Source organism: Pholcus phalangioides, unplaced genomic scaffold (assembly GCF_987345545.1).
Source record: "Pholcus phalangioides strain wild (caught in Gottingen) unplaced genomic scaffold, Ppha-v1.0 ptg000015l_1, whole genome shotgun sequence".
Classification (NCBI taxonomy): domain Eukaryota; kingdom Metazoa; phylum Arthropoda; class Arachnida; order Araneae; family Pholcidae; genus Pholcus; species Pholcus phalangioides.
In genome coordinates this window covers 15,425,581-15,451,684 of record NW_028301608.1, presented here as the reverse complement: position 1 = coordinate 15,451,684, position 26,104 = coordinate 15,425,581, and the positions used below count along the sequence as shown (strand labels likewise).

Here is a 26,104-nt window from a genome sequence, read left to right as displayed (position 1 = left end):
GTTCGGGCCATTTTGACCCAACCATTCAGACCCCCACTGGCTAGTTTGAAAAAAAAACTTCGAAAACTAAATATTCTGTTATTTAACGAGTATTTAATGAGCATATTTTTCAAATCAAAGTAGACCGATGGGTCGCAAAATTGATCGTGTTATTGGTTCTGGGTCACGGCTAAAAGCAACGTCTAGTTGAATTACTTTCCTCGGGTAAGGTTGATAACAAATAATTGGTTCCTTGTTTTCGGAGAACTAACTTTGATGTTTTGAGAGGAAGGTTAGCGGAAGTTTTCAAAGACCGGTTGGAATCAGTGGGGGTGGTAAGTCAATGGGAAGAATTTAGTACGAAGCTGTCCTCTGTTTTTCACGACGTCATACCCTTTGTTCGAAAAAAGCGTGTTTGTACATCGCACCCTCTATGGTTCACGGATAGCGTGCGGAACCTTTATCTTGAAAAGAAAAGGGCATTCAGAGAGTATAAAAGTGGACGAGGTGACCTATCATTGTTTACTGATAAAAGAAGACTGTTGAAGAAAGCGATAAGGGATAGTAAAAAGGAAGTTGAATCTAGGTTGGCAGATAACATTGGCTCTGACCCAAAATCATTTTTTCGATACGTCAATAATGGATGTAAGGTTACAGTTGGCCCCCTCTCGATAGGAGGCTCTAGGGTAGAGAGCAATGTAGGCATGTGTAGTGCTTTCAATGACTTTTTCGCGTCGGTTTTTAATGGAAATAATGATATTCGATATGCGGGTGTTGCATGGGGTAATGAAACACTCAACGATATTAAAGTAGAAGTCGTGGAGGTCCTTAATCTTCTAAGAAATGTATGTGCAAGCAAAGCACCAGGACCAGATGATATCTATCCCAGGGTCCTCAGGGAATGTGCTAATGAATGGTTGGGGCCAGTCGCACAGATATACAGGAGTAGTGTTGCTGAGGGTATCGTCCCAAGAGATTGGAAACTTGCTAACGTTGTTCCGATATTTAAGAAGGGTAGTAGAGAAGCGGTGTCAAATTATCGTCCAGTGAGTTTGACGAGCTCCCTCTCGAAAATTTTGGAAATTATCATCAAAAAGCAGTTTGTGAAGTGGAGAGACGAGAATAATGTATTGTCGGATAATCAGCATGGGTTCAGGAAGGGGAAGTCATGTGTAACTAACCTCTTTTGCTTCTATGATCACGTGACTAAGGCTTTGGGTAAGAGCAAAAATGTATACGTTGTTTACCTTGATTTCCAGAAGGCATTCGATCGGGTCCAACATGGCAAACTCTTGAAACGTTTACACAAGATTGGAATTGGGGGCAACTTGCTGAATTGGATAGAATCGTGGTTAAGAGATAGGTCGCAACGAGTTATGGTGAACGGGGAATTCTCTGGTTGGACAGACGTCACAAGTGGAGTTCCTCAAGGAAGTGTCCTTGGTCCCATACTTTTTTCACTTTTTATCGATAAACTCGATCAGGGTATCGATGGGATTACTAGCAAATTCGCAGATGATGTGAAGCTAATGGGGGGTAATCGGGAATGAAAGCGATAGGGAGTTGCTCCAGACCAACTTAAACAGGATTGCAGCATGGGCAAATGAATGGAGCATGACGTTTAGCATTGATAAGTGCATGGTCGCTCATTTTGGTTCGAACAACCCACGGTTCTCTTACGAGTTGAATGGTGTCACTATCCCGGATGCAACTAGGGTCACCGATTTGGGAATTCTCATTGACGAGCGACTTAGGTTTTCTGAACATTGTTCAACGGTGGTCAAAAAAGCGAATAGAATGCTTGGTCTCATTTTCAAAAAAGTCTCTTCGCGTTCTCCTAAAGTCATTCTTCCGCTTTTTCGAGGCTTAGTTCGTCCTGGACTGGAGTGTGCTGTAAGGTTTTGGAGGCCATACCTACAGAGGGACATAGAATTGGTTGAAGGGGTGCAGAGAAGAGCTACGCGTGTCCTTATTGACACACAGGGCTTCAGTTATGAAGAGAGACTTCATTTTTTGAATATGTTTACATTGGATGAACGCAGGTGTCGAGGAGATATGATCGAAGTGTTCAAAATTTTCAAAGTGAACTTTTAGTACACCGCCAATCGACTGCTTTTACAAGGGTACACCAGTATCGATTGGTGAGGGACAAACAATGCAAGGTTATGGTTTCGCAGGGAATTTTTCTCTAATAGGGTTGTTAGTAAATGGAACAGCTTACCCCTGGAGGTAGTAAATTGTAACACAATTGACACCTTTAAAAAGAAATACGATAAACATGTTGGGGTAATTCGAGAAGCTATCCATACTTAGAATAAGACAACCATAAGTATTCTTTATGGACATTGTATAATATTTTATCCAGTGTATATATTGTTTATAATTTGTGTTAATTGCATTTTTAATTGGGTTGCTTTTTTTTTTAAATATATGACATCCATATTTTTATGGGCATCTTTTTTATCAGCCACCTCGTTGGGTATTTTGCCTGTTGTGGCTTTGTATTTGTATTTGTATTTGTATTTGTATTTGTATTTGATCTGGTCATATCACGGCCGACTAGACATTCATTAGCGTAATTGTTTAGCGGGCTATGGCCATATCCTCTTCCTGAAAAGTACTTGTCACGGTAAATACTGTAGTTAAATGGTCCTGAAACATACGCATCCGAGCTATTCTCGATTGCCTCCATGTCCAAGCTACTGGCAATCTCTGGCGCGTGCACAAGTACTCGTCATATTTACTCGTAGAATATATTGCTTCCAAGTTAGAATAGCTAATTTCATGCTCGAGCACGTAATTTCATTCTTGTATACAAATGGTCGGGAAGTTGGTCAACATGGGTCAAATAAACGTACAAATGACAACATGAAGCGTCAATACAACCCCTAAAAAGTAAATATAATGTCAGAATCACAGTACTCATGAAACCTTGGATGTAGCGTCAGAAATTAAAAGGAACTCGATGCAATTAAAGGAACCAAAATGTTATATTTGATAATATTTCTACAAGACAGGCTTCTTCGACATTTCAGACACCGCGGGCCTAATTCTAACTTCCGATGTAGCCCGCGGGCTACCACATCAAGTCGTACGGCGGTGTTTGTGATTGTAAGATGGGATTTCCCCATTCCCATTGACAAGAACTTTATGTAATGTGCAGTGATGCGATGGTAGATTGGCCAAACCGGCCCGGATAACAAATCACGGGCCCAAAGCAATTGACTAGTTTCATTTGTTCTGAAAATCTTTCATTTTAACGATTATGAAATTCATTTTTAATCAATTTTTTGATTATTCTGAAATTACTTTAGAAATAACTCTACTTTTATCTCTCTCTCGTTAATTCTGAAATTAATTCTTTCAATACATCTCTACACTTATTTTTTTCAATACATTTCTAAGTTATTATTTTTCCAATCATTCCGATATTATTTCTGTTCACTAATGCTGAAATTATTTCCTTCATTATTTCTGAAATTGTTTCTTTCATTATTTCTGAAATTGTTTCTTTCATTATTTCTGAAATTGTTTCTTTCATTATTTCTGAAATTGTTTCTTTCATTATTTCTGAAATTGTTTCTTTCATTATTTCTGAATTTGTTTCTATCATTATTTCTGAAATTGTTTCTTTCGTTATTTCTGATGTTTCTTTCATTATTTCTGAAATTGTTTCTTTCGTTATTTCTGAATTTGTTTCTTTCGTTATTTCTGAAATTGTTTCTTTCGTTATTTCTGAATTTGTTTCTTTCGTTATTTCTGAAATTGTTTCTATATTGTAATAAGTATCTCAGCGAATATCGCAGCTTTTTGGTTGGACTCAGAGGTGAGTGAGCAACAAATTTCTAATTGGAAGTTAGAGGAAAATTGGATCGTATGAAAATTTAGATTTTTATTTTTATTTTGTGACACACTGCATTTTCACTCTCAAACCTTGTTGAGCATGGGTGCATTACCTCCAGTACGCGGGCCTAATTCGTCCCGTTCCATCCGGTCCGTGAAAGGATTTCCGGTATCAATATGCTACTGCCAAAAGCCGAAATTAGCCAATTTGTGACGGGGCCAGCTATTTCTTGAATTGACCAATTTCGTTGAATATTGACCCGGCTCATGTCCAAATTGCAGCCATTGTCCGACCAGTCCGCGAAGTGGCTGGTGATCTCTGGCCAACGTCCGATAACAAAAGACATGATTAAGAATCATCGTCAGGTTGCCGTATTTTTTCGTGATAATTATGTCCACGTTAGTTATGGCAACCCATCAAATCACAGTCAAGATGCGGTAATCATTTTTTTTCTCAAAAATTCGGTAGAAAAAACTATGTTTATGTGATTATTTTTATAGTTTTTTTTCTCAAATTTCATTTTTTATCTCTCGCCACAATAACCCAATACAGCTGCTATATACGTATAGACATGTATCAAACGTTGGCGATTAAAATAAACAGATATGGCTGCTACCGGGCCGTATTACATCAACACATCGAGCTTTGGCTAGGGTTCTCCGGCCACTTCGCGAAATGACCAGCCAAAGTCCGAATCATTGCTCCAATTCAGACTTTGTCTAAAACTCTTGGCCGGCCCCGTCATGAATTGGCCGCACTTCGGGCTTTGGCAGTGGCAAGTATACACAACACGATAAATGCCTTGACCTGACCACATATTTTCTTTCATAAAAATGCATTCATTCACAAAAATACGGGAAATCGGTATCCATTCGGTATATCATCAATTATCGTAAAAAAATTGCCAAAGAAAAGTAAAGTTGCCAATTACAGCTAAAAAAATTGTCAAATGCAAATAAAGTGGCCAATTACTGCTAAAAAATTGCCAAAGGCCTGTAAATTTTCCATTCATAGTTAAAACTGCTGATCAATCACCAGTGATATGAAATTGAGAGGGCTACTGCAAGTCGCCATAGGTGCAAACACGTTGGCAAACATGCGAGATGTATGTATGCATGGCAGTAAATAATTATGACAGTCATAATTATCATAACGTAATTCATAAGCTATAAAAATAACCTCAAACCTTGATTTCAAAAATTCAAGTAAATCTTGTTGAAAATAAGTGAAAAAACGGGACATTTTATAAGGAAGTTGGGACAGCCAAAATATTACGGAAATGTCCAGTAAAATACAGTTGGTATGGTCAACGCTTGTATGATCAACTTTCTGGCCCGCGGGCTGAAAAGAGTTTTGCACTCGTTGTAAAGGTTAATTTTTGATCGCCTCTTTTGAGCGTTTTTTCAAATTGGAACCATACCTCTACGATGAACGGTTGGTGAGATAAGGGCCGAATTATGATTTACAGGACACCCTGTATAATTTAGACCAGCGGTTCTCAACCTTCTTTGACTCGTGAAGCCCCTATTTAGTATATAATTTCTATGGCGGAGCCCCCGTTGGCCCCTTTACTGCTAAAAACGACTTCGGTTGCAACGACAACTCTGTGAAAACGTCATTAATTGGCGGTTCTAATTCCCACGGAGAATAATGTTAACGGACCTCGCCTACAACGCAATTGAAACGCGACGACTTCGGACATAACGGCACATTTTTTGTTGTTATTTCATTTTATCATAATTACGGTTATAATATGACACTTATACGGAAAGTTTTATAATTTTGCTCTTGACTATATTTGTTCTTATTAAAAAGTTAAAAAAAAACCCTTTCTTCTCAACAAAGCTTACTTTGATTCATAGCCCTTGCGAAAATAGGGGTATGTTTGTGTGGTAAATATCAGTATCAATCTCACCCATTTGCCATGCTCAGTGCGTCGTGAAGTTTGGGTTCATCCGGACACGGTCCGAGGGCCTCAAGTGAAGGAAGGACCCCCAGTGAAAATGAGATCTGGGACAGTGAGTATGAAATTGGGAGCAGGTATATCTCTGTCCCTCTTTCGAGCCAAGTAACCTAACCCCCGGAAAAATCACGTTGCCCGTGGGCCCGTGACTGCATTAACACGACTCTAGCCGTGTGTGTTCAACCTCGCCCCTCCCCCTGTAATGTAAATGTAAAATACATTTTTTATCACTACAGACTTACTGTAGCGGGTGTATTTCGCGCCAATTGTTATTTATAAGGAACTGACGATATGTCTGACAATTGACAACTTTTTTCCGGAAACTGCGGATATGTTCCGTATTTGTGATCTCAATTTCCGTATTTTCTTCCTGTTCAAATGTGGTCACCCTGAATTTTATAAAGCAATTTCACATGCACACTACTTGACTGCATTTGAAAATATTTTTCACGCGTAAGAGAGAGAGATGTTGAAAACGTCGACCTTGGTTGTAACGACACCTCGGTTATAACGACAAAATTTCGTGGAATCTTCGATGTTGTTATAATCGAGTTCGACTGTATTTATCAAATTTACTGATATATTTTAATTTCCTCGAGCTGCAACGGAGGCCTCCGTGAGAAGAGAGGGCTCCGTGGAGCACCGGTTGAGAACCGCTGATTTAGGCGAAGGGTCGAATTTCAAGGCGAATTTCGCTTCAGAGCTTGGTATAAATGAATAATGAGAAGCTAGACTTATATATCAATATAATGATTACGCAACTGGAAACGTGACGGAGCAAAAGTCTGTATTTTAATCAGATTTCGTTTGTGCGACTCTGTGATTATTGCTCGAATTCACACGCGGGCATTATTTAAATAATGAATATGTAAAAGTGTTATCTCACACGAGAGATACATATACACGCAATCCTCTTTTTCTTTCTTCCGATAACATTATATAAGTAACTACTGATAACAAAATGAGATCTCGACTTCAAAATAACGGACATTATTATCGAGTTATTAATAATTGTGTAACATTATCCGTCTCACGCTAATTATACTGTATTCCTGCTGTAACATTTCAGGAGTCACGGAATAAATTCCCACATAAAGTTGACAATTTTCGGCGTCGAAATATTTCCGAAAGTCATTTTACGAGACATTTTTCATTAAAGATTCGTTTGAGCGATCTCTCTTAAGTGAGCGATGTTTGTTCAAGTAAGAAACTGCTCCGCAATATATACACTCAAGTCCGTTTCAGCTCAAATAACTCGTGAACCGTCGGTTATAGAAACATTCTTTCGATTTATTAAATTATCCGAATAACGTGCCCATTTTAGTTACGTCATTATTTTACTACACAAAGATTTTTAACAGCTGGCTTATACGAAGACATATTTTGGAAAGAGAGAAAATTCAACTGCCTCTGCGGGGATCGAACTCACGTCCTTTTACTTCCCGGGTGAACGCACTAGACCAGTGGTTCTCAACCGGGGGCCATATGGCCCCCTAGTGGTACTGGTACTAGTGATACTTCAAGAGGGCCACGGAAGAAAATTTAGAAAGGGACTATGACAGGTGGTTTGGAGGGCTGCAGAGAACTGAGAAGGAAAATTAAAGTGTGAGGAAATAATTATTATTTTATATTAGTGACTATACACTTACAGAATCCAACAAAACCACCCAAAACCAGGGCCGTCTTAGGGCATGGACCCACCCGGGCCTCACCGCCTACATTTTGGAGCAAGTTCCCTAGGATGGGGTTTTTTCGCAGCCCCCCCCCCCCCCCCCAGCTAGACTCTTCACAGACAGGGTTCTGTGAAAAGCTAGCCTCTATATTAAATTTAGTGTGAAAAACAAAATATGATGAAAACCATATCAGGTCCCGGGCTGCAGCTCTGGCAGTCCCACTCTTGTGAGGGGTCATGCCCAGGGGGATCTCGTGTCCATAAGTGGCCAAATTATGATATTTTGTATAGTATAATAAATTTTGAAAATAAGTAGGAAATATGTAGGCTGTTTAATTGCGGCTAAGTATGGGACTACCATAGCATCACTTTGCCTAGGGGAACCCATGGTATTGAGACGGTGCTGAATAGAACTCGGATTAGCGGGGAGCTCAATAAATTCTAGGCCAGTGGTCAGGAGGCCAATCTTATTTGTAGTTTTCATTCAGTATAAATTCACTGAAAAACTTAAAAAATCAATTCAATACGTATAAAGGATCTTGCTTCTAGATGAGGGTCGAAGACTGGGTAAGACAGGGGGCCACGAGAAAAAAATGTGCTTTAAAGAAGGCCACGGGCAAAAAAAAGGGTTAAGAAACGCTGCACTAGTCCACAGAGAAAGAGGGGCAACGAATTTTTCAATCTTTCCTTGGAGCTCGTGTGCACTGAACAGGACTGTACATGGACTGTCGGACCTAACACAGGCCAAACCTCACAATTATTTTACTAGTCATTATTTTAGGGGCCGTATATGTATCGAGATACAAAATTTTATTTTGACGTGGATACGTCTTCTAAATCGTCCGACGATACTGGGAACATTCGCGAAAAAAAGTTGCGTGACAAAATTCGTTAACCGCTCATGTCTCTGGTAGCAGCACCTAACGCAAGTCAAAAGCCGTGATATTGCCAGATGCACATGGCAAAGGTGCATTCAGTGATATCACTGGTTTCAATATCTCTTCGCGTCTGGGCACCAGGCCCGCTGCCCTGATTCGTAAAAAAACAATTTCCGCTCGATCTCGAGCAGTTCACAACGAAAATAAACGACATTGGTATCGTTTGTTAGCTATTCCAAAGACAACGCAGCTGATAATATTGACATAATGATATTATGTCAGTACCCAACACGCGATTTAAGGCACAAAAAGCGTATTCACGTCATAACTTGCGGCCGTCTATGACGCAGCTCATACCCCAGTTTTGTTTTTATTCAAATATGATTTTTTTTCCAATTGGAAGCATACCTTTAGCATCAACGGTTCTCCAGTAAAATGCGGCAAGTGGAATTATAGAATCGCCCTGTATACGCGAATATAATTAATAAAAACTAACGATTATGATTAAAATAAAATATACACTGCCCATAAAAATTATGCTTATCTTATCCATGAATGGGTAACTTCTCGATTTATCTCAATGTATTTATCGTACTTCTTTTTAAACGTGACAATTCTGTTAGAATTCACTACGCGCTATAGGAAAGCGCTATAAGATATGGCCTCACGTCATGTCAATGACATGGGGAATTCTGATTCGTGGGCATACCGTAACGTGCAACCTACGTCACAGAATTCCACTACACATTACGGCCTGAAGAAGTGCATGTTGGTTAAGTACCAGTGTTGCCAACATAGTAATTTTCTAAAGATCTGGTTTTGTTTTTTCTGGCCATTTAGTTGGAGAAAATACCCATCTATTAGCTAGTTGCTTTTCCAGTCTTTTTCAAAAATTTTCCTGTGCAGTTGTAGTCTATTAATAAATTACGTGAAAATAAGAGAAGAGCCCGGGAAATACTGGGTATGGTCATTCGAATAATGGCTGAAATTGATTCTGGTTGTTTAAGTGTATTTTCTAGTTGTTTTTGATAAAGAATCGAATTGAATTTTTTTTTTATATTGCTGGTAACACTTAAGTACAGTAGTATTTCTCAATCACACACAGAATCTATGAATTCACACATGATTAGTTTTTTCGCAAAAACTACTCATTTGAATACAGCCACATTTTCAGGATATCTTAATGAAACCCATGGGAGAGAGATTTACGCAATAACAAAATAGTTCAATTTTTGACCAGCAGGTGAATGAATAAGTGGTACTTTTGTTATTGAATTTTCTTTTTTCCCCCCATGGTCCATATAGCATATATACAAAATTTCAATGATATACGTCCGCCAGAACGGGTGCTATATAGGTCTGAATAGTTTCAATATACTGACACTGCTCAGACCTATGCAGCGTTCGTCAGTATACTGAAACTACTCGATAGCACCCGTTCTGTTGGACGTATTCCTTTGAAGCTTGGTATATACGCTATATGGACCATGGAAAATTCAATAAAACAGCGCCACTTATTCACCTGGTGGTCAAGAATTGAACTTTATTTAATTGCATAAATCTATCTCCCATGGTCTTATTAAGATATCCTCAGAATTTGGCTATATTCCGATGAGTAGTTTTTCGACTTACACAGAATACGGGACTTTAATTATAATCATCCTATAAGTGTCAAGAACGAGGTCGTCAAAGATGGTGATTTCTGAACGAAATCGATAAATATACGACACGAATAATAACAGTAATAATTATACAAATATCCAACTGGAAACCATAATAAGATACCGTTTTACGGGTGTGACTTATCTTCAAAGTTTTGTTGAGTTCTCACGCAACTTTTTTCGTAAGGTTTTCCTCTAGCTTAGATAAAGTTGTTACGTAACAAAAATATATATATATACAACAAGAAAAATACAATTTGTGTTTACGGTGGAGAAAATGTAGCTTGAGGTTCAATTTCTCTTTTCCATTTCTATCGGAAAGGGGGAAAAAGAAAAATTTTCCAGAAACGGCAACAACATGACATTTGCCTTCAAAACTTTCGTTCCGAAGACTAAAAAGAAAGAACAATTTCTCTCTCTCTCTCTCTCAGCGAAAATCCAATTTCGATGTTATTCCGTGACACTTTGAATGGGGAAAAGGGAGATAAGAAAAATACAAAAAAAAAAACCTCAGAATATTTGTTCTTTTCCATTTAACTGGAATTTTCCGAGATTACTATTGCCAAGCACTAAAACCCGAGATTACGAACTAAAGTCAAGTTTCAATGTCCATGGACAAAAAAAGACAGAATAATAACGATACTTTTTTTTGTTTTCACGATAAATTTGATGGAAAATTTATCTCAGAAAGATGTTTGAAGCTTTCTTCAGAAATAGGTGATCAGACTAGATTTTATACAGGGTGTCCATTGTTATCGTTTCCCATTCGTATCGTTGTCTATCCCATCAACCGATGGTCCGTGGTAATTTTCTACTGGTCCGCAAAATATTTTATCCGATTAATAATTCTACATGATTTTGGTTTAATAAATGAAAATATTACACCGTATTATATACAGGGTGTCCTGTAAGTGCTAGCGCGGCTTTTATCTCATCAACCGTCCGTCGGGGAGGTAGGATTCCAATTTAAAAAATTTTTAAATATTTGATGTTTTCAGAGTGAAAATACAATGTGTAACACAATAAAAAATCTAAATTTTTATACTGTCCCTCCCAGTGCTCTAACTTCCGATTAGAAAGTTGCTGCCCTGTCTTTTTCTATCCTCATGCTGACAAAAAAATTCCATGTTTCTAAGTGCAATATTCTCAGAGACATTCGAATTCGGAAAACGGGAACAATTTGGGAAGAAACTCTAAATGCGGAAAAACCGTTTTACCCGCATTTAATGCTGTTCTTTCCAAAATTTCCTCCGTTTTTTCGAATTCTCTGTGAATATTACACGTAGAAACATGGGATTTTTTATTTTTGGCATCAAGAGATACAGGGCAACAACTTTCTAATCGGAAGTTAGAGCACAGGGGGAACGATATAAAAATTTCGATTTTTTTTATTTTGTTACACACTGTATTTTCACTCTGAAAACTGGTACAGTGTCATTTTTGAACGCCTTTTTTTTTTGCATCTTTTTAAATTGGAATCATACGTCTACGATGGGTAGTTGATGAGATAAAGGCTGTGCCCAAGCACTTACAGGACACCCTGTATATATTTTTTTCATGTTAGCCGTCAGCAGGTCTGAATATTTTTTCTATTTAGTTATTTTTATTTTTCAGTCTGAAAGCTATTTCCTCTTCATTTATTTATTTTGTGCTGTCCACCAAATTATTTCCCTTAATTTTTCATGTCCTTGTTTTTACATTTTTGTCCCAGTTTTTGCCATTTCTGCCTGTTTTTCATAATTTCTGTCCCTCCTTCATTTTTATTTCTTGCCCTGTTTTTATCATTTCTGCCAGTTTCTCTTTCTCTTTTAATTTATGCCCCTCTTTTCTTCTTTTCCTGCTCCTTTGGTCCCATTCCTTGCCGTTCCTTTAAATTTCTGCTCCTCCTCCGCCTGAATTTTTGGCCCCATTCCGTGCCCTTTTTTCTATTGCTGCTTCTTCTGAAATTTCGTCCTAATTCTTGGCCCTTTTTGAAGTTCCGCCTCCCTCCTTTTTCTGATTTTCTGCCCCCTCCCTTCTTTGCTATTTTTCAATTCTCTGCCTTTTTCGATTTTCTTAAAATCAACCCTTTTCCTTCTGTTGAATTTCTATAACAATCTCTCCCGCTCTTTTTATAAATATTTAAGCTGCCTTCTATATACTTTTTGGAATCTCAACATTTTCTGAATTTCCGTCCGTCCCTGAGACGTATCCAATCAAATTTTTCCGAGACATCCACTTAAAGGAAGATCATCATTTTCCAACTGATAACAAAAACTAATTTTTCCGAATGTCGGAAAATTGAGTTTTTATTGAAAACTAGAAAATAGCAATTTTCCTTCTCTCTCTCTCTCTCTCTCTCTCTTATCTTGATTGGGAAAGAGGACATCGTGAGAAAAATTTAGCTTTAAATAAAAAAAGTAAACGATCGAAAGTGGCGGCAGCGTCGGCCATCGGAACTTCATTAACATCCAGTGATTCGTTTCCACCAGCCTGAATAAATGAATCAACGTTGAAAAGACAGACAGAGAGAGAGATAGAGAGAGGTAATTTCCTGTCTTCCGAGAAAAGCAATGAAACTTCACTCAAAGTTTACGGGGCTTTTTGGAGTTTTCATTAACCACGAAAATTAAACTGCCCTCGAGAGAGAGAGAGAGAGATATGGCGACGGAAAAGACATTCAGTTTGTGTTAACGGAACACAGAATCCAAAGCATCCTCTCTCTATGGGAACCATCCTTACCTTACCTCATCTGTCTCCCGCGTGTTCTTCCATTACGTTTAATTTCTAATTAGGCTGAATTCCGAAGCATAAAACTACGCTATTGATGAGTGACGTATCCCTACACAGTAATAAAATTCAAACGATTGCCAGAGTAAAAGGGGGGGGGGGCCCGGAAATCCGTTAAATGAACTATGGTCCTTTCTACTCGTCTTTTATGTGTGGTATTTGTTGTTCAGGGAGGAGACAAATTTCGAATATTAAGCATTTTTATGGAAATTCAATTAGTTTTGCTGGAAATGACTTCCAGGAAGTTGTCTACTTCTGAAGAAATATTGATTGAATGTGTGTGTGTCCTCGCGATGCTTTAGTGTTTGCTTGTCGGGAATGGTGACCATTTTCCATCTATGGTGGGACTTTCATTATTTTTTTATTGTTTTTGAGAGGATTTAGACGCTCGAGAAATTAATGGTCTTGTCATTGTTTTGTTGATGACGCCTGTATTATTCAATAGCGTCTGTTCAGTCGGAAAAATCTTATATGGGTAGTTACGTGGTTCAGACCCACCTACGAAGCTTTAGGCTGGAGAATGGAGACATGAATCGACCTTATACGACTCTTTCGGAATATTTGTTACCTTTAACTGAGAAAAGGTTTTTGAGTTACAGATGCTCGTGCCAGACGCTCTCTGCATTTTATCGCACAGAATTCTTGCGTTACGGATGCTTCTACAAAACGTCAGAAGTTTTATGGCTTCTATTGAGAAAAATTATTTAGTTATATACAGATGCTTTTGCCTGACGTTAAAAGCTCTTTGGCTTCTATTGAAAAGAACTGTAGTGTAACTGATGATTTTGTAAGGCATCAGAAGCTCTAAGGCTACGTTACAGATGCTTTTGTGAGACGCTCTGTGGCTTCTGTTGAACAAAATTATTTTGTTACGGATGCTTCTACAGGACATCAGAAACTTTATAGCTCCCATTGAATTATTGTGCTATTGTAGCGGAGTTTCGCCAACGCTTGGCGTTTAATAAAGCGACGACGCAGATTAGCGCGCTAAGCGACCGGAAGAAGAAAAAAAATAGATGTATAGTTGTTGCGAGTTGGTGTATATCTGTTGATGTTTCGTGTGTTGTGAATTTTGTAATAAATTTATGTTGTGTGATTGTTGACAAGTCGTATATTATGAGTGTGGAGTCAGATATATGTTATCAACCAACACACCCTGCAGTCCAAAATATGAGTGCTTCTGCCCGACGTTAGAAGCTCTCTGGTATCTGTAGAAGCTTCGTGGCTCCCTTTGAGAAATTTTTTTGCGCAGTGGATGTGTGTGTGCTCCTGAGAAAGTTTTGAAACGTATTTCCCGATATGTATAGACCAATTTTTCAAAAGCATTTCATTTCATTTCATACCGTGCACCGACCAGGCTGTATCGACCATTGTCAATTTTAGCCTTTACCCCAGATGAGGGGGCTGGGTGGTTTCGGGGGCCTTATTATGCATACATAAAATACATGAATATAAAACAGATATATATATTTATTTATTTATTTTAAGTAGATACAGATTTTAAAAAATTGCTATGAAAAAATTCTTATTATACAAATTAATGTGCATGGCTTTGGGGCTCTAGAGAGCCCCTGTTGGCCAGGCGCCAACTCCTGGATCACGTCACGTCTCCTCCAGGCTTGTTGGATCGGGTGAGCCCTCTAAAATTCATCTCGGCCCTCACGGGACGCGAACCCCGTTCTCTCGTTTGCCGGACGAGTGCTCTACAAACTAAGCTGTGGAGAGAGAGTTCTTTTTTTCCTTTCTTTTTTGGAAAGCATGAAATGTATCAGAAGTTTTGTGGCTCTCATTGAGAAAAATTGTTGGGTTACGATTGATTCGGCAAGACGTTAGAAGCTCTTTAGCTTCTATTTAAAAAAATTGTAATGTTATGGATGCTTCTGCGAGAGGTGAGTTGCTCTTGGGTTCCTATTGAAAAAGTCACTGTGTTACGGATGTTTCTGCACGACGTCAGAAATACTGAGGTTTTTATTAAAGGAACACAGAATCCAAAGCATCTTCCAGCTCTTTATATAGGAAACCTCCCTAATCTTACCTCATTTGTCTTGTTCTTACATTGCATTTAATTTCTAATTAGGGCTGAATTCCGTAGCATAAAAGTACGCTATTGATGAGTGACGTATACACTTCCAACAGTAATAAAATTCAAACGATTTCCAGAAGGGGGCAGAAGTTCTTTTCTACTTGTCTTTTATGTATGTATTTGTTGTTCAGGGACGAGACAAATTTCTAATATGGCGTATTTTTATGTAACTTTAATTAGGTTTCTTCTAAATGACTTCGAAGAAAACGCTGAATGAAAACTCTCGATGCTTTAGTGTTTGCTTGTCGAAAATGGTAGTGATTTTGATCTTTGGTGGGACTTTTATTATTATTATTTTTTTAATGTGTTTGAGAGGATTGAGAAACTAGTTCGCATTGACGCGCGGGAAATGGCTTCGCTATTGTTTCAGCGATTGATGATGACTGTATTATTCAATACCGTTCCATCCCGTCGGGAAAATCTTATAAAGGCTGTTACGTAATTGAGACTCACAGACGTAGCTTTAGTCTGGAGAATGGAGACATGAATCGACCTTACATAATTCTTTTATAATTTCCCTTGCTAAAAGCAGTATTGAGTAAACAGTGTTTCCCTTGCTAATTCAGAAAACAGTTTTAAGAATGCCTTTGCAGAACGTCAGAAGATATCTGGATTCTATCGAACAAAAATATTAGGTTACAGGCGACGATTCTACGGGACTTCAGAGGCTTCTACTGAGAAAATTTATTGTGTTACGGGTGCTTCTGTTGGACGCTAAAAGCTCTCTGGATTCTTTTGAGAAAAATTGTAGTGTTGCGGATGCTTTCTCAAGACGTCCGAATGCGACTATGTTACAGATTGTTTTTCAAGACTGCTCTGCAACTTCTGTTGACAAACATTATTTTGTTAGTTACGGATGCTTTTACAAGACATTCAAAAGCTCTCTCACTCCTGTCGAACAAAATTATTGTGCTATGGCTGTCTCTGTTTGGCTTGAGAAGTTTGTGACTCGTATTGAGCAAACTTGTTGTGTGTTACGGATGCTACCCGTAAGACTTCAGTTGGTCTTTGGTTTCTACTGGAAAAAAGTCGCTCGTCACGGATATTTCTGTAAAATTTCAGAGATTCTGCTGCTGGGTTACAGATTCTTTTGCTGGACGTCAGAAGCTCTATAGCGTCTCTTAAAAAAACTTATATTATGTATGTTTTCGTTGACATCTGAAGCTCTCTGGTGCCTATTGAAAAATATTATTGTGCTGCGGATGCTTCTGCAGGACGTCAGAATTTATGTGACTCCTGTTGAGCAAAACTTTTGCTATATAAGGCTCTGTTGCAAGTCAGAAGCTCTCTGGCTCCTATTGAAAAAATATATATATATTGTGTGTGTTACTGATGCCTCTACAGGACGCCAGAAGCTTTGTGGCTCCTACTGAGAAAATTTATTGTGCTATGGGTGCTTTTGTTGGACGTCAGAAGGTCTCTGACTTCTACAGAACAAACTTATTGTGTTACGGAAGCTTTTACAGGACGTCGGTAACTTCGTGGCTCCTATCGAATATAATTGTGATGTTACGGATGATTTTGCAATTGTAACGAGTTCGTCAATAGTTTAGAACTGGAGGTCTTCTCAAAATTTTCTCTTTACTTGACCCAGAATCCTGGTAAAGAATTTACTCAATGCTGTGCCCATTTAAGCTAATTCTGTTCTCGTTTTGTTTCTAGGTGATGCATCAACATTTCGAAGCAGCAGCTGCAAATGACGAAGGAGACACTTTGAGGAGTTTAGGACTTTGTTCGCCAGCAGTTGAACATCATATCCCCAATCAACGATGGCGACTGCTGGTGACTATTGGCTCATGTCGACAGGTGAAGTGCCCACGAGAAAAAAGAAGTTTTCACCGCAGAAGTTGTTGTTGTTACCGCTGCCATTTCTTATGAGGCATTTTTTCACTAGTCGAATGTTGCTGGCGATGATTACTGTTCCATAATGCAATTGGCCAGTCTGTTCTGCCACATATCCCTGTTCTTCCTGACGCACATGATCTCGCAGGTTATCGTGAGTGAAAGAAGGGTGAAGAGGACGGCTACGATACCAGGAGACATCATGATCGGGGCCCTGTTCTCCGTTCACCATTCACCGGCGCAGAAGCAGGCCCAGACCAGAACTTGCGGTGAAGTTCGAGAACAGTACGGAATACAGAGGGTCGAGGCGTCTTTCCAAACCATCGACGAAATCAACAAGAATCGGACGCTTCTCCCAAACGTGACCCTGGGAATCGAGATAAGGGACTCTTGTTGGTACTCGCCCATTGCGCTCGGCCAGAGCATCGAATTCATCAGAGACGCCATAAGCCAGAACGAAGACGAGAGCGCCGCAAACGCTTCTTTTCCATTCACAAAGCAGGCGACCGACTGCGTGGTGAGCAAAGCCCACAGCAAAACTTTGAAAAATCTAGTCGGTGTCATAGGACCTGGATCGAGCACAGTCACGATCCAGGTCCAAAATCTCTTGCAACTTTTCAGTATACCTCAGATCGGTTATTCAGCTACCAGTAGGGACCTCAGTGATAAAAGCTACTATAAGTACTTCATGAGGGTAGTTCCGTCGGATTTCTATCAAGCACAGGTGATGGTGGACCTCGTCAGAGCCTATAACTGGACCTACATATCAGTGGTTCACACAGATGGTAAGTGATGCATTATAACATCATTACCTTGATATTTTATATTTAACTACCGTATTCAAAACGAATTAACCCTTTAAGTGGTTTTCAAAATTTTCCTGATCCGCATTATAAACCGCCCCACTTGCGAAACCTTCTCAAATTGCCACGTATTTTTAGAATACTTTTTCCTATTGAGAGCAGATAACTGCTTCCCCCCCCCCCCCCAACATGAAAATTTATCGACCTATCGCTTTTGTTGCCCTCCTTATGATACAAAAACACGTGTATGGCTTTCTAGGAAGAGAAATAGTTTTTTTTTTTTTGGGGGGGGGGGAATCTTTTTGTGTGTTATTTATACTGAGCGTATAGTTCTTTCTCTATTTTTCTCCCTCCTGCTTCTTATATAACCTTGAGCAAGAGCTGACTCCGCCCACTGGCAGTTTATTGGTTGGAGGGGGGATGGAAAACATGTTTCATTGTAAAAACAGCTTCATTGCGTTTTTAGAAGATGAAATATATCTCGGGGTGACAGAACTAAAGCAGATTAAGTTTTGCGAGATATCTCGGGATTACCACTGAAAGGGTTACGAAATATCGACTCCTGCGAGCAGGGCCTCTCTAGAGACCACATAAACTCTCTTCATCTGGCATTATCCTCGGGATATATAGTTGTAGAAAGGTGTTTCCTCTCTCTCGATACTTTACATTTTTTCTCAGCGGGGACTCTTCCTCCGCAGAGTATACGTGGTATTTAAGGGACACTCTGTACAAATTTTTGCATTAGGTGCATATGGAGTTCTACGTTGTCGTATACAGGGTGTCCCAAAATTTGCGAGCCCAATTTAAGAATGAATTGAAAAAGAATGGGAAGCGATCGAATTGTAACATTTAGTGCGTTTTGTTTGGGTGACAGTAGTGTTTTCAAAATTTTCAGTCCACCCCCTCATCCGGGGCAATGGTAAAATTGACAATTGTCGATAGAGCCTGGGCGGTGTACGGTAACAAATGAAAATTTTCTGTCGGACAAAATTTCAAAACTAGTTACAAATTTCCGCATGTACTGTAGTATACATAAATTTTTAAACAATTTTTAGAAATATCCACAATTTGCAGCAAAAAAAAAAATGAATGGTTTTGTCTCAGATCGAAATTCACAGATACCCGTGCAAACGTCTAAGTCGGGACGCTCTGAACTGAATTCAGACAGAATTGTGAAATTGGTTAGAAAGTTCATTAGCAGAAGGCACTGCAGTCTGTAAAACTCTAAGATACGGTATTTTCAAGATCCCGGCTCAGACGTTTGCACTGGTTTCTACAAATTTCGTTCAGAAACTACAATTTGTTGCAAATGGGGTATATATTTCGAAAATACGTAGTGATACACTTCGGTTTACGAGCATAACTAGTTCCGTACACGCCCTCGTAATCCACATTACTTGTATACCGCAACAAATTTCTCCGTAGGAAATAAGGGAAACTTGGATGATTCGTGTTCTTCAATTATCCATCATTTTCACACTTCAAAATAGGGAAGACTCCACTACGACCCGGAACACGCATAATTCTTGCAACATAAATATGTTTGGGCACACACTGAAAAAGTTTTTACATTTAGGACACACGTTCCACCATAAACCAATTCGTTAGAAATTTCCCACAGAAATGTTTCCAAAGTTAACGTGACAAAAGTAGTGAGGTTCGAGGAAAGTAAGTAGTGAGGAAAAAACGTGAGGTTAAGTAGTAGTGGTTCATTTTTTTGTCAATTTGGTCAACATCTCCTTTCATTGTGGAAATTCGTTTTTGCATGAGTGGGAAAATCGCTACAATTGTCAACAAATTATGATGAAAAGGTGGAACCCACGTTCTTTCGTGTAGTGACACCAATAAGACACTAATGATGACGCAACAAGATCTTGGCGTTCGAAAATCCGTTCCCATCATGAGCAATAAATCAATCACAGATAATTCACCTGCCGTAAACATGGGTTTTACTTTGGCCCACTTTTATAAAACTTTTCGTTTAATCTTATGCTAGAAAATAACAATTAAAAAATATTGAGATTTAAACTAATTTTTAAATATTTCAAACTTTTCCCTAAAAGACTGTGATATAATGAATTAACTTTCTGCAATATTTTTATGAAATTTATTTTTATTTTGGGATAAAGTAGCCCATACGTTAGGATAGCTTTGTCTCACATCAAATATTCCTATTTTAAAACACTGTAAAACGTGCTTGAGGCGATAGAACCCACTGATTTTGAAGAAAAAAAATACTCCCACGTATCGATATAAAAATAAACTTTATTTACGTTGTTACTTCTTTGTCAAAGCAAAGAAATATTTACAAATCAAGAAAAATTTACAAATCAATATATTTACAAAATCTATTAAAAAGAAAAGCGAGACAACATCAGTCATATAAGAAGTCTTAAACAGGTACGATACCTATGTTTTGATCCTTTTGAGTCAGTCTTTCATAAGTTCAAAAACGACTTTCAATTTTTAGCGAAACAATATTCGGAAAGAAAGTCCTTATTTCAATAATTTTGGAGGCTTCGTCTCTTGTGCATATCAGACCATTTATAGAAAATGCCTTTTTTTCTGTTGATCACTTCCGATCCTTTTTTCGTAGGCTCCATGAAATCCACAGCAGTGCCACTTTCTGCAACACTCATAACCAGTCCCGAAAAATATTTTTGATTCTACACAAACGATCACAACTACAGTACTACAATATCTCCTTCTTCCAAAGTGCCCTTTAGAGATTGGGTTTCCACAGTTTCTGGCGGAGTTGATTCTACTGGTTAATTTTCGCTCAACAGACTTGTTGTTAGTTTTTACCACTAGCAATTCCCGGTGTTGGCTCAAAAATTTACCGCTACTTTCTTTTACTTTTTTTTCGGGACAAAGTAACCCGTTTTTTGGAGAGTTACCGGTACTATTTTTTGATCTATGCATTTTACCAAAAACGTTGATAGTTTAACAAAAGCATTTTCAATTAAAGATGATATTGGCTTTAAAATTTGGTGCTTACCTAAACTAAAACATATATTCGTTTCCTGGCATAAACAAAAGTTTCACAACTACAAAACCCGTGTATTTAACAGGGTTATGAAAGTAGCATTGAGCCCAGTGACGAATATTAGAACTATTTAAGGTTTGGTTTGCCTAACTAGTGCTTGAATTCGAACTACCGGACAGATACCCACGTTAATATCCCTTACTGAACCTCTAACGTAAAGGGTATCTGTTGGAAAAGTAGCAACACCCTTCCCAGCCCATCAAATCCATCCACCCCACCCGAAATAAAACATGAGAACACTTTTTCAAAGTATATGGGAGTAAAACAAATTTCACAATTTCACAAAAAAGTAATAAAAAAAAATTCTCCACCCCGAACTATATAGACAATTATTTTCCTCTCCACGTTGAAATAAATAATTCCACGAATTAACCGAATTTCGCCCATTTAATTAGTATCCAGAATTATATGGAGACATACATTTAATTTCCAGAATTCTTGGGAAAAGACCATTAAAATAGAATCGGTCCCCGTATATCTTGGTGTTAACGTTTCCAATCAGTCAACTCATACCAAGGTGCGGTAAGGTGGGATCCTTTGCCGACAGCACAGAGACGGGCCGACGATTGAGGAAAGAGGAGATTTATTGTGTGCGGACGATTCTTTTGCAGGCAATTACGGAGACAGCGGCATGGACGCATTCGTCAAGCTCGCTTACGAAGAAGGGATCTGCATCGCTACCGGGGATTCGGTGCTGAGTAACGCCCAGGATTACGTCTTTGACAACGTAATCCGCAGCCTTCAGAAATATCCCAACGCCAAGGTGATCGTGTGCTTCTGCGAAGGGATGACTGTGCGGGGACTCCTCAAGGCCATGCGCAGGCTCAACGCTACCGGCGACTTCGTCCTGGTCGGGAGGTAAGTAAGTGATTGATATATCAATACACACACACCAACAAAGAATATACAAAGAAGTAATTAGCTCGGACCCTTTCATTTACTATATCTTTCCTCCCCAGACATTAATTTTTTATCCTTGGGAATCGATTGCGCGTTTCACTTGCTTATTTCTGCCCTATTTCATTTCCTTTGATTCTTATATATCTTCCATTCTAACATCACAGAATACGTGATAAATAAACTTTGGCCAGATTAGATTCTGGATACTCTTTATCGTTCCATATAGTTCAGATCAATATATTCTCAGTACACACTGATTCGCCGTTGAAAAGTCTCGCCAAAAAAGAGCAACAGGCCCACGACGATACAGTTATTCAATCATTAAACTTCATTCATAGTTAGAAAAATTGATGGCAGATGGCAGCACTACACATAACAAGCATTAAACGGAAACATACATCACGCGTTAGGTTCACAATACGTACACGCATATTCCAACGTGTGCCAATTCGTTAGGAATTCCGCAGAGGAATATGGATGTGGATACAAGTATGGTTTAGTAGTATACGCTCATTGTATTCTCATTCGCAACTTCATTATGACCACCTTACAGTTTTAAGGAAATAAGCTATGGAGCTAGGCGTCACATTGTTGCCGCTAGAGGACTATAATTGTATGAAAACGGAAAGCTGGTGATTTTTTATGATTTCTAGGTACAAAACTACTACCATAATCCAATAGTGGTCGATATATATTTAATTGTAAGTACTTTCGTGTTCGTGTGACACACACATAATGGTGAATTGTTTGTGAAGATATGGAGGAAGTGACGTGATTGGACGGACTTGAACTTGGGATGATTGTAGGAGCCGTGGAGCGAGTATCAGTGAAACCATGACATTTGTGAAATCTTCAGTAATAGCTGTTGTTAGAGTGTTTATAAAGACTGAACTATAAATACACAGAAAATACTTTGCCAAAATATGAATAAAAACACCTTATCATAAAAAAAAACATCATCAAAAGTAAGCGCTTGCCATGTATTTCTTTCGGTCTCTTGTAGGCGTCCGTCGTGTTGGCCGCCTTGTTAAAGTCCTTTTCATCTTAGACCTATTTATTTAATTTTATCCTTAGAGAACAAAATGTAGGGTTTCGAGGTTTTGTTTAAAGACTGAACTGTGTCATGCAAAAAAACTGATTTAAGTTACCTTGCGTGCTTTGGACCCTTTAATTCCAGTTCATGAGCGTCTGAATAAGACATATCTAAATATCGTTGCTGACAAACTATATCCTGTCTAAAGAAAAATTTAGGTATTTCGTTGCCTTTGTAGTCTAGGGCGCTCACCCAGAATGCCAGAGGACGTGGGTTCCATTCCCCGCAAGGGTAGTTGAATTTTCTGTCTTTCCTAAATTCATCTTCGCTTCAGCTAGTTGTTAAAAACCTTCATATATCCTGTTTATCCCTTTAGGGATGGCTACTTTCAACAAGATGATGCGTCCTGCCATAGTGCTGTTATTGAACAGGAGTGGTTTGAGGAACATGAAGGAGAGTTTGCTTTGTTTAGGTGCCTCTCCCCCCCCCCCCTCCACAATCCCCACAACCATTCAATCTCCCACAATTCGAAAGTGCAATTCATCATGCATAGTCTCAGATTTCACAAATGACCTTATCAACTTCCCGTATATTCCATGCTAAGCAGAGCATTGATTCTTCTTACCTACTAAATCCGCACATGCACCTCGTCCATGTTCCTCTGCGGAACCTCAAAGGAATGGGTACATGTTGGAATATGCGTGTAGGTATAGTGAAACCTGACGTGAAGTTTGTTTCAGTGTAATGCTTGTTATGTGTAGTGTGCTGCCATCTGCCACCAGTTTTTTCTAACTATGAGTGAAGTGTAATGATTGAATAATTGTATCGTTGTATGCCTGTTGCTCTCTGTGGCGAGACTTTTTAAAATGGGGAGATCGGCTGATTCTTCTTACAATGGAATCTACGGGATGTCGATAGACTTTGGGAAATCTGAGACCGTGCTTGATGAATTGTGCCGGATTGGATAGATGTAATTCTAGATGTCTGATGGCTCTGTATTAAGAACAAAAGGTGGCCCAAAGAAATGTTGACAAGGTGAACATAATACATACATATTTTCATATTTATGTATTATGGTCATATACAAAGTGATCGTAAAGTGGCCATTCAGTGTGTAATTATCTCTGAAGATGGATCCTGGTGATTTGCCGAGCTCGCTCGATTGATGTGTACGGGATGAGATTACGGTACGTCTAAGAGATTTGCACTCAGCTTCCTGATTCGCGGGGTTTGTGCAAAGCCTTATGATTTAGCTGCTTAATTTTTTGAATAATGATAATTTTTGTCGCACCACGGTCATTTTTTTCACACGAGGGCAAATTACACCGGGACAGAACCTAATTTATTTCCGATTCCAAACGGCAGCCATTTTTTTTATATTCCCCGAGAAGTTGGTGCGCTAACCACTCGATGTGGGAGTCCCTGCGGCAGCAATCTTATCCTGTGGTCATGTCGCCGCTTCTGTCGTATCCCTGTGTCAGGAAAGTTTCTGACAAGGACGAACCTGGTATCTAACTCGCAACACCTCTAAACATCTTTTGGTACTTTAAGCGAGCACCTTATCGACCTGTGCTACCGCGCCCTTCGAATAATTATGGTAGGCTTTTGTATCCTTCCGAGTGAAAACTTGACGTATTCTCCAAAAAAGTGGATGGATGGGACCAAGAAAACAGAACAATCTAAAACGAGACACGTTTCCTAACATAGCATTACCATTAATTAATTTGCAGATCCCCGTCCAATTTACAGCTCGCGCGCATAAAAGGGCATCGGTGTGCGATAAAAAAAAAAAATTATCACAAATAAATTATCAAATTGAAATGATTAAATACACACACACATTCTTCTCAGTCAATAACGAAAATAATAATTACTTAAAACTTCGTCCAATCAATATCAACCAATTTAAAATGTTTTAATCAAATCAGAAAAAATAAATAAAATTTTCCTCCGATAATCACACATTTAATCGAATTATTATTTTCAATGTCTTTAATGCGGGACATTCTAAAAATATTTCTAAGCACGATTCAATCTGCCATTTCATATTTCTTGGGTTTTATGTTTTTGTTCTATTATAAGAACAGTTTATTCATTTATTTCAAAAATTCGCGAAAAATGCAAGAATTTTCGAAGAATCACCGCATTTAAGTTTTACAAAAAACGAAAAAGACAAAAAAACACGAACAAAACGAAACGCTTCGAGGCGTCCCGTTTCCTTCGGGCGAAGAAAAACTCAATTTTCTTCAGACAAAATTGGAAAATTTTCTTTACATTTCTGCGACATTGTTTACATAAGAATATAACATGCAAGACTTTAAACAAAACAAAAAAAAAAGTAAATAAATAGAATGATGCTTTCATTCGGTCTTGATACAATAGCACTGAAATGGAAGTGTTTTCACAAGCTGTCATGTAAAGAAAATATAAATTTTCCTCCAAGGAAACTAGGATATCTTTTTAAATATGATAAATATCCTTACCGAAGATCTTGTCACGGACATTCCGACACGTCATGGATTTATTATATGTGTATTCGTGTATTTTTTTTACCGGTTATCTTTGTTATACTGGTCATTTTCTGCTCGTATTTGTTTATTTCTGTTTCGGCGGTCTGTGTGCATTCTTTTCAAATTCACTTATCTTATTCTTCATATTCACACATTTTCTGCCGGTATGCAAATTATTCGTCATATTCGCATGTTTGTTGCTGGAATTTGGCATGCAAATTATTCTTCATCATCACATATGTATTGTCAGAATGCAGATTATTCGTCATAATCACATATTTGTTGCTAAAATACAAATTACTCCTCATATTCACACATTTGTTGCCGGTATGCAAATTATTCTTCATATTCGCACATTTGCTGCCGGTATGCAAATTATTCTTCGTATTCCCACATTTGTTGCTGGTATGCAAATTATTCTTCATCATCACATATTTATTGTCAGAATGCAGATTATTTATCATGATCGCATATTTGTTGCTGGAATACAAATTATTCTTCATATTCACACATTTTCTGCCGGTATGCAAATTATTCGTCATATTCGCATATTTGTTGCTGAAATTTGGCATGCAAATTATTCTTCATCATCACATATGTATTGTCAGAATGCAGATTATTCGTCATAATCACATATTTGTTGCTAAAATACAAATTACTCTTCATATTCACACATTTGTTGCCGGTATGACAATTACTCTTCATATTCACACATTTGCTGCCGGTATGCAAATTATTCTTCGTATTCCCACATTTGTTGCTGGTATGCAAATTATTCTTCATCATCACATATTTATTGTCAGAATGCAGATAATTCGTCGTAATCACATATTTGTTGCCGGTTTGAAAATTATTCCTCTAACTAACAATTTTTTTTGGTCTGCAAATTCTTCAATTCGAATTCCTTTTTTATGTATTTTTTGGTAGCCCACAAATTATTTAACCTATTTATGTGTTTATTCTTACCGACCAGATATTTTTCCGCATATTTATTTAATTTTTTTTTTTGATGGTCTGAAAATTATTCACCCTATTTATGCGTTTTGCCAGCCTGCAAATTATTTCTCCTGTTTAAGAGTTTTTGTCGCACGCCATCGGCATATTATTTCTCCTATTTATTT

General features: G+C 38.3%; 1 protein-coding gene across 3 annotated transcripts in view; it reads left to right on the top strand.

Annotated features, from left to right (window-relative positions):
* Positions 1-26,104, top strand: part of LOC149075525 (metabotropic glutamate receptor 1-like) — a 167,166-nt gene that overhangs the window by 90,603 nt on the left and 50,459 nt on the right. For all 3 annotated transcript variants that reach the window (XM_089242901.1, XM_089242899.1, XM_089242900.1), the window contains exons 2-3: positions 16,512-17,476; positions 21,152-21,398. In XM_089242901.1, the coding sequence (XP_089099027.1) occupies positions 16,777-17,476; positions 21,152-21,398 (947 nt within the window). In that variant the 5' untranslated portion in view covers positions 16,512-16,776. The remainder of the gene's footprint in view (positions 1-16,511; positions 17,477-21,151; positions 21,399-26,104) is intronic.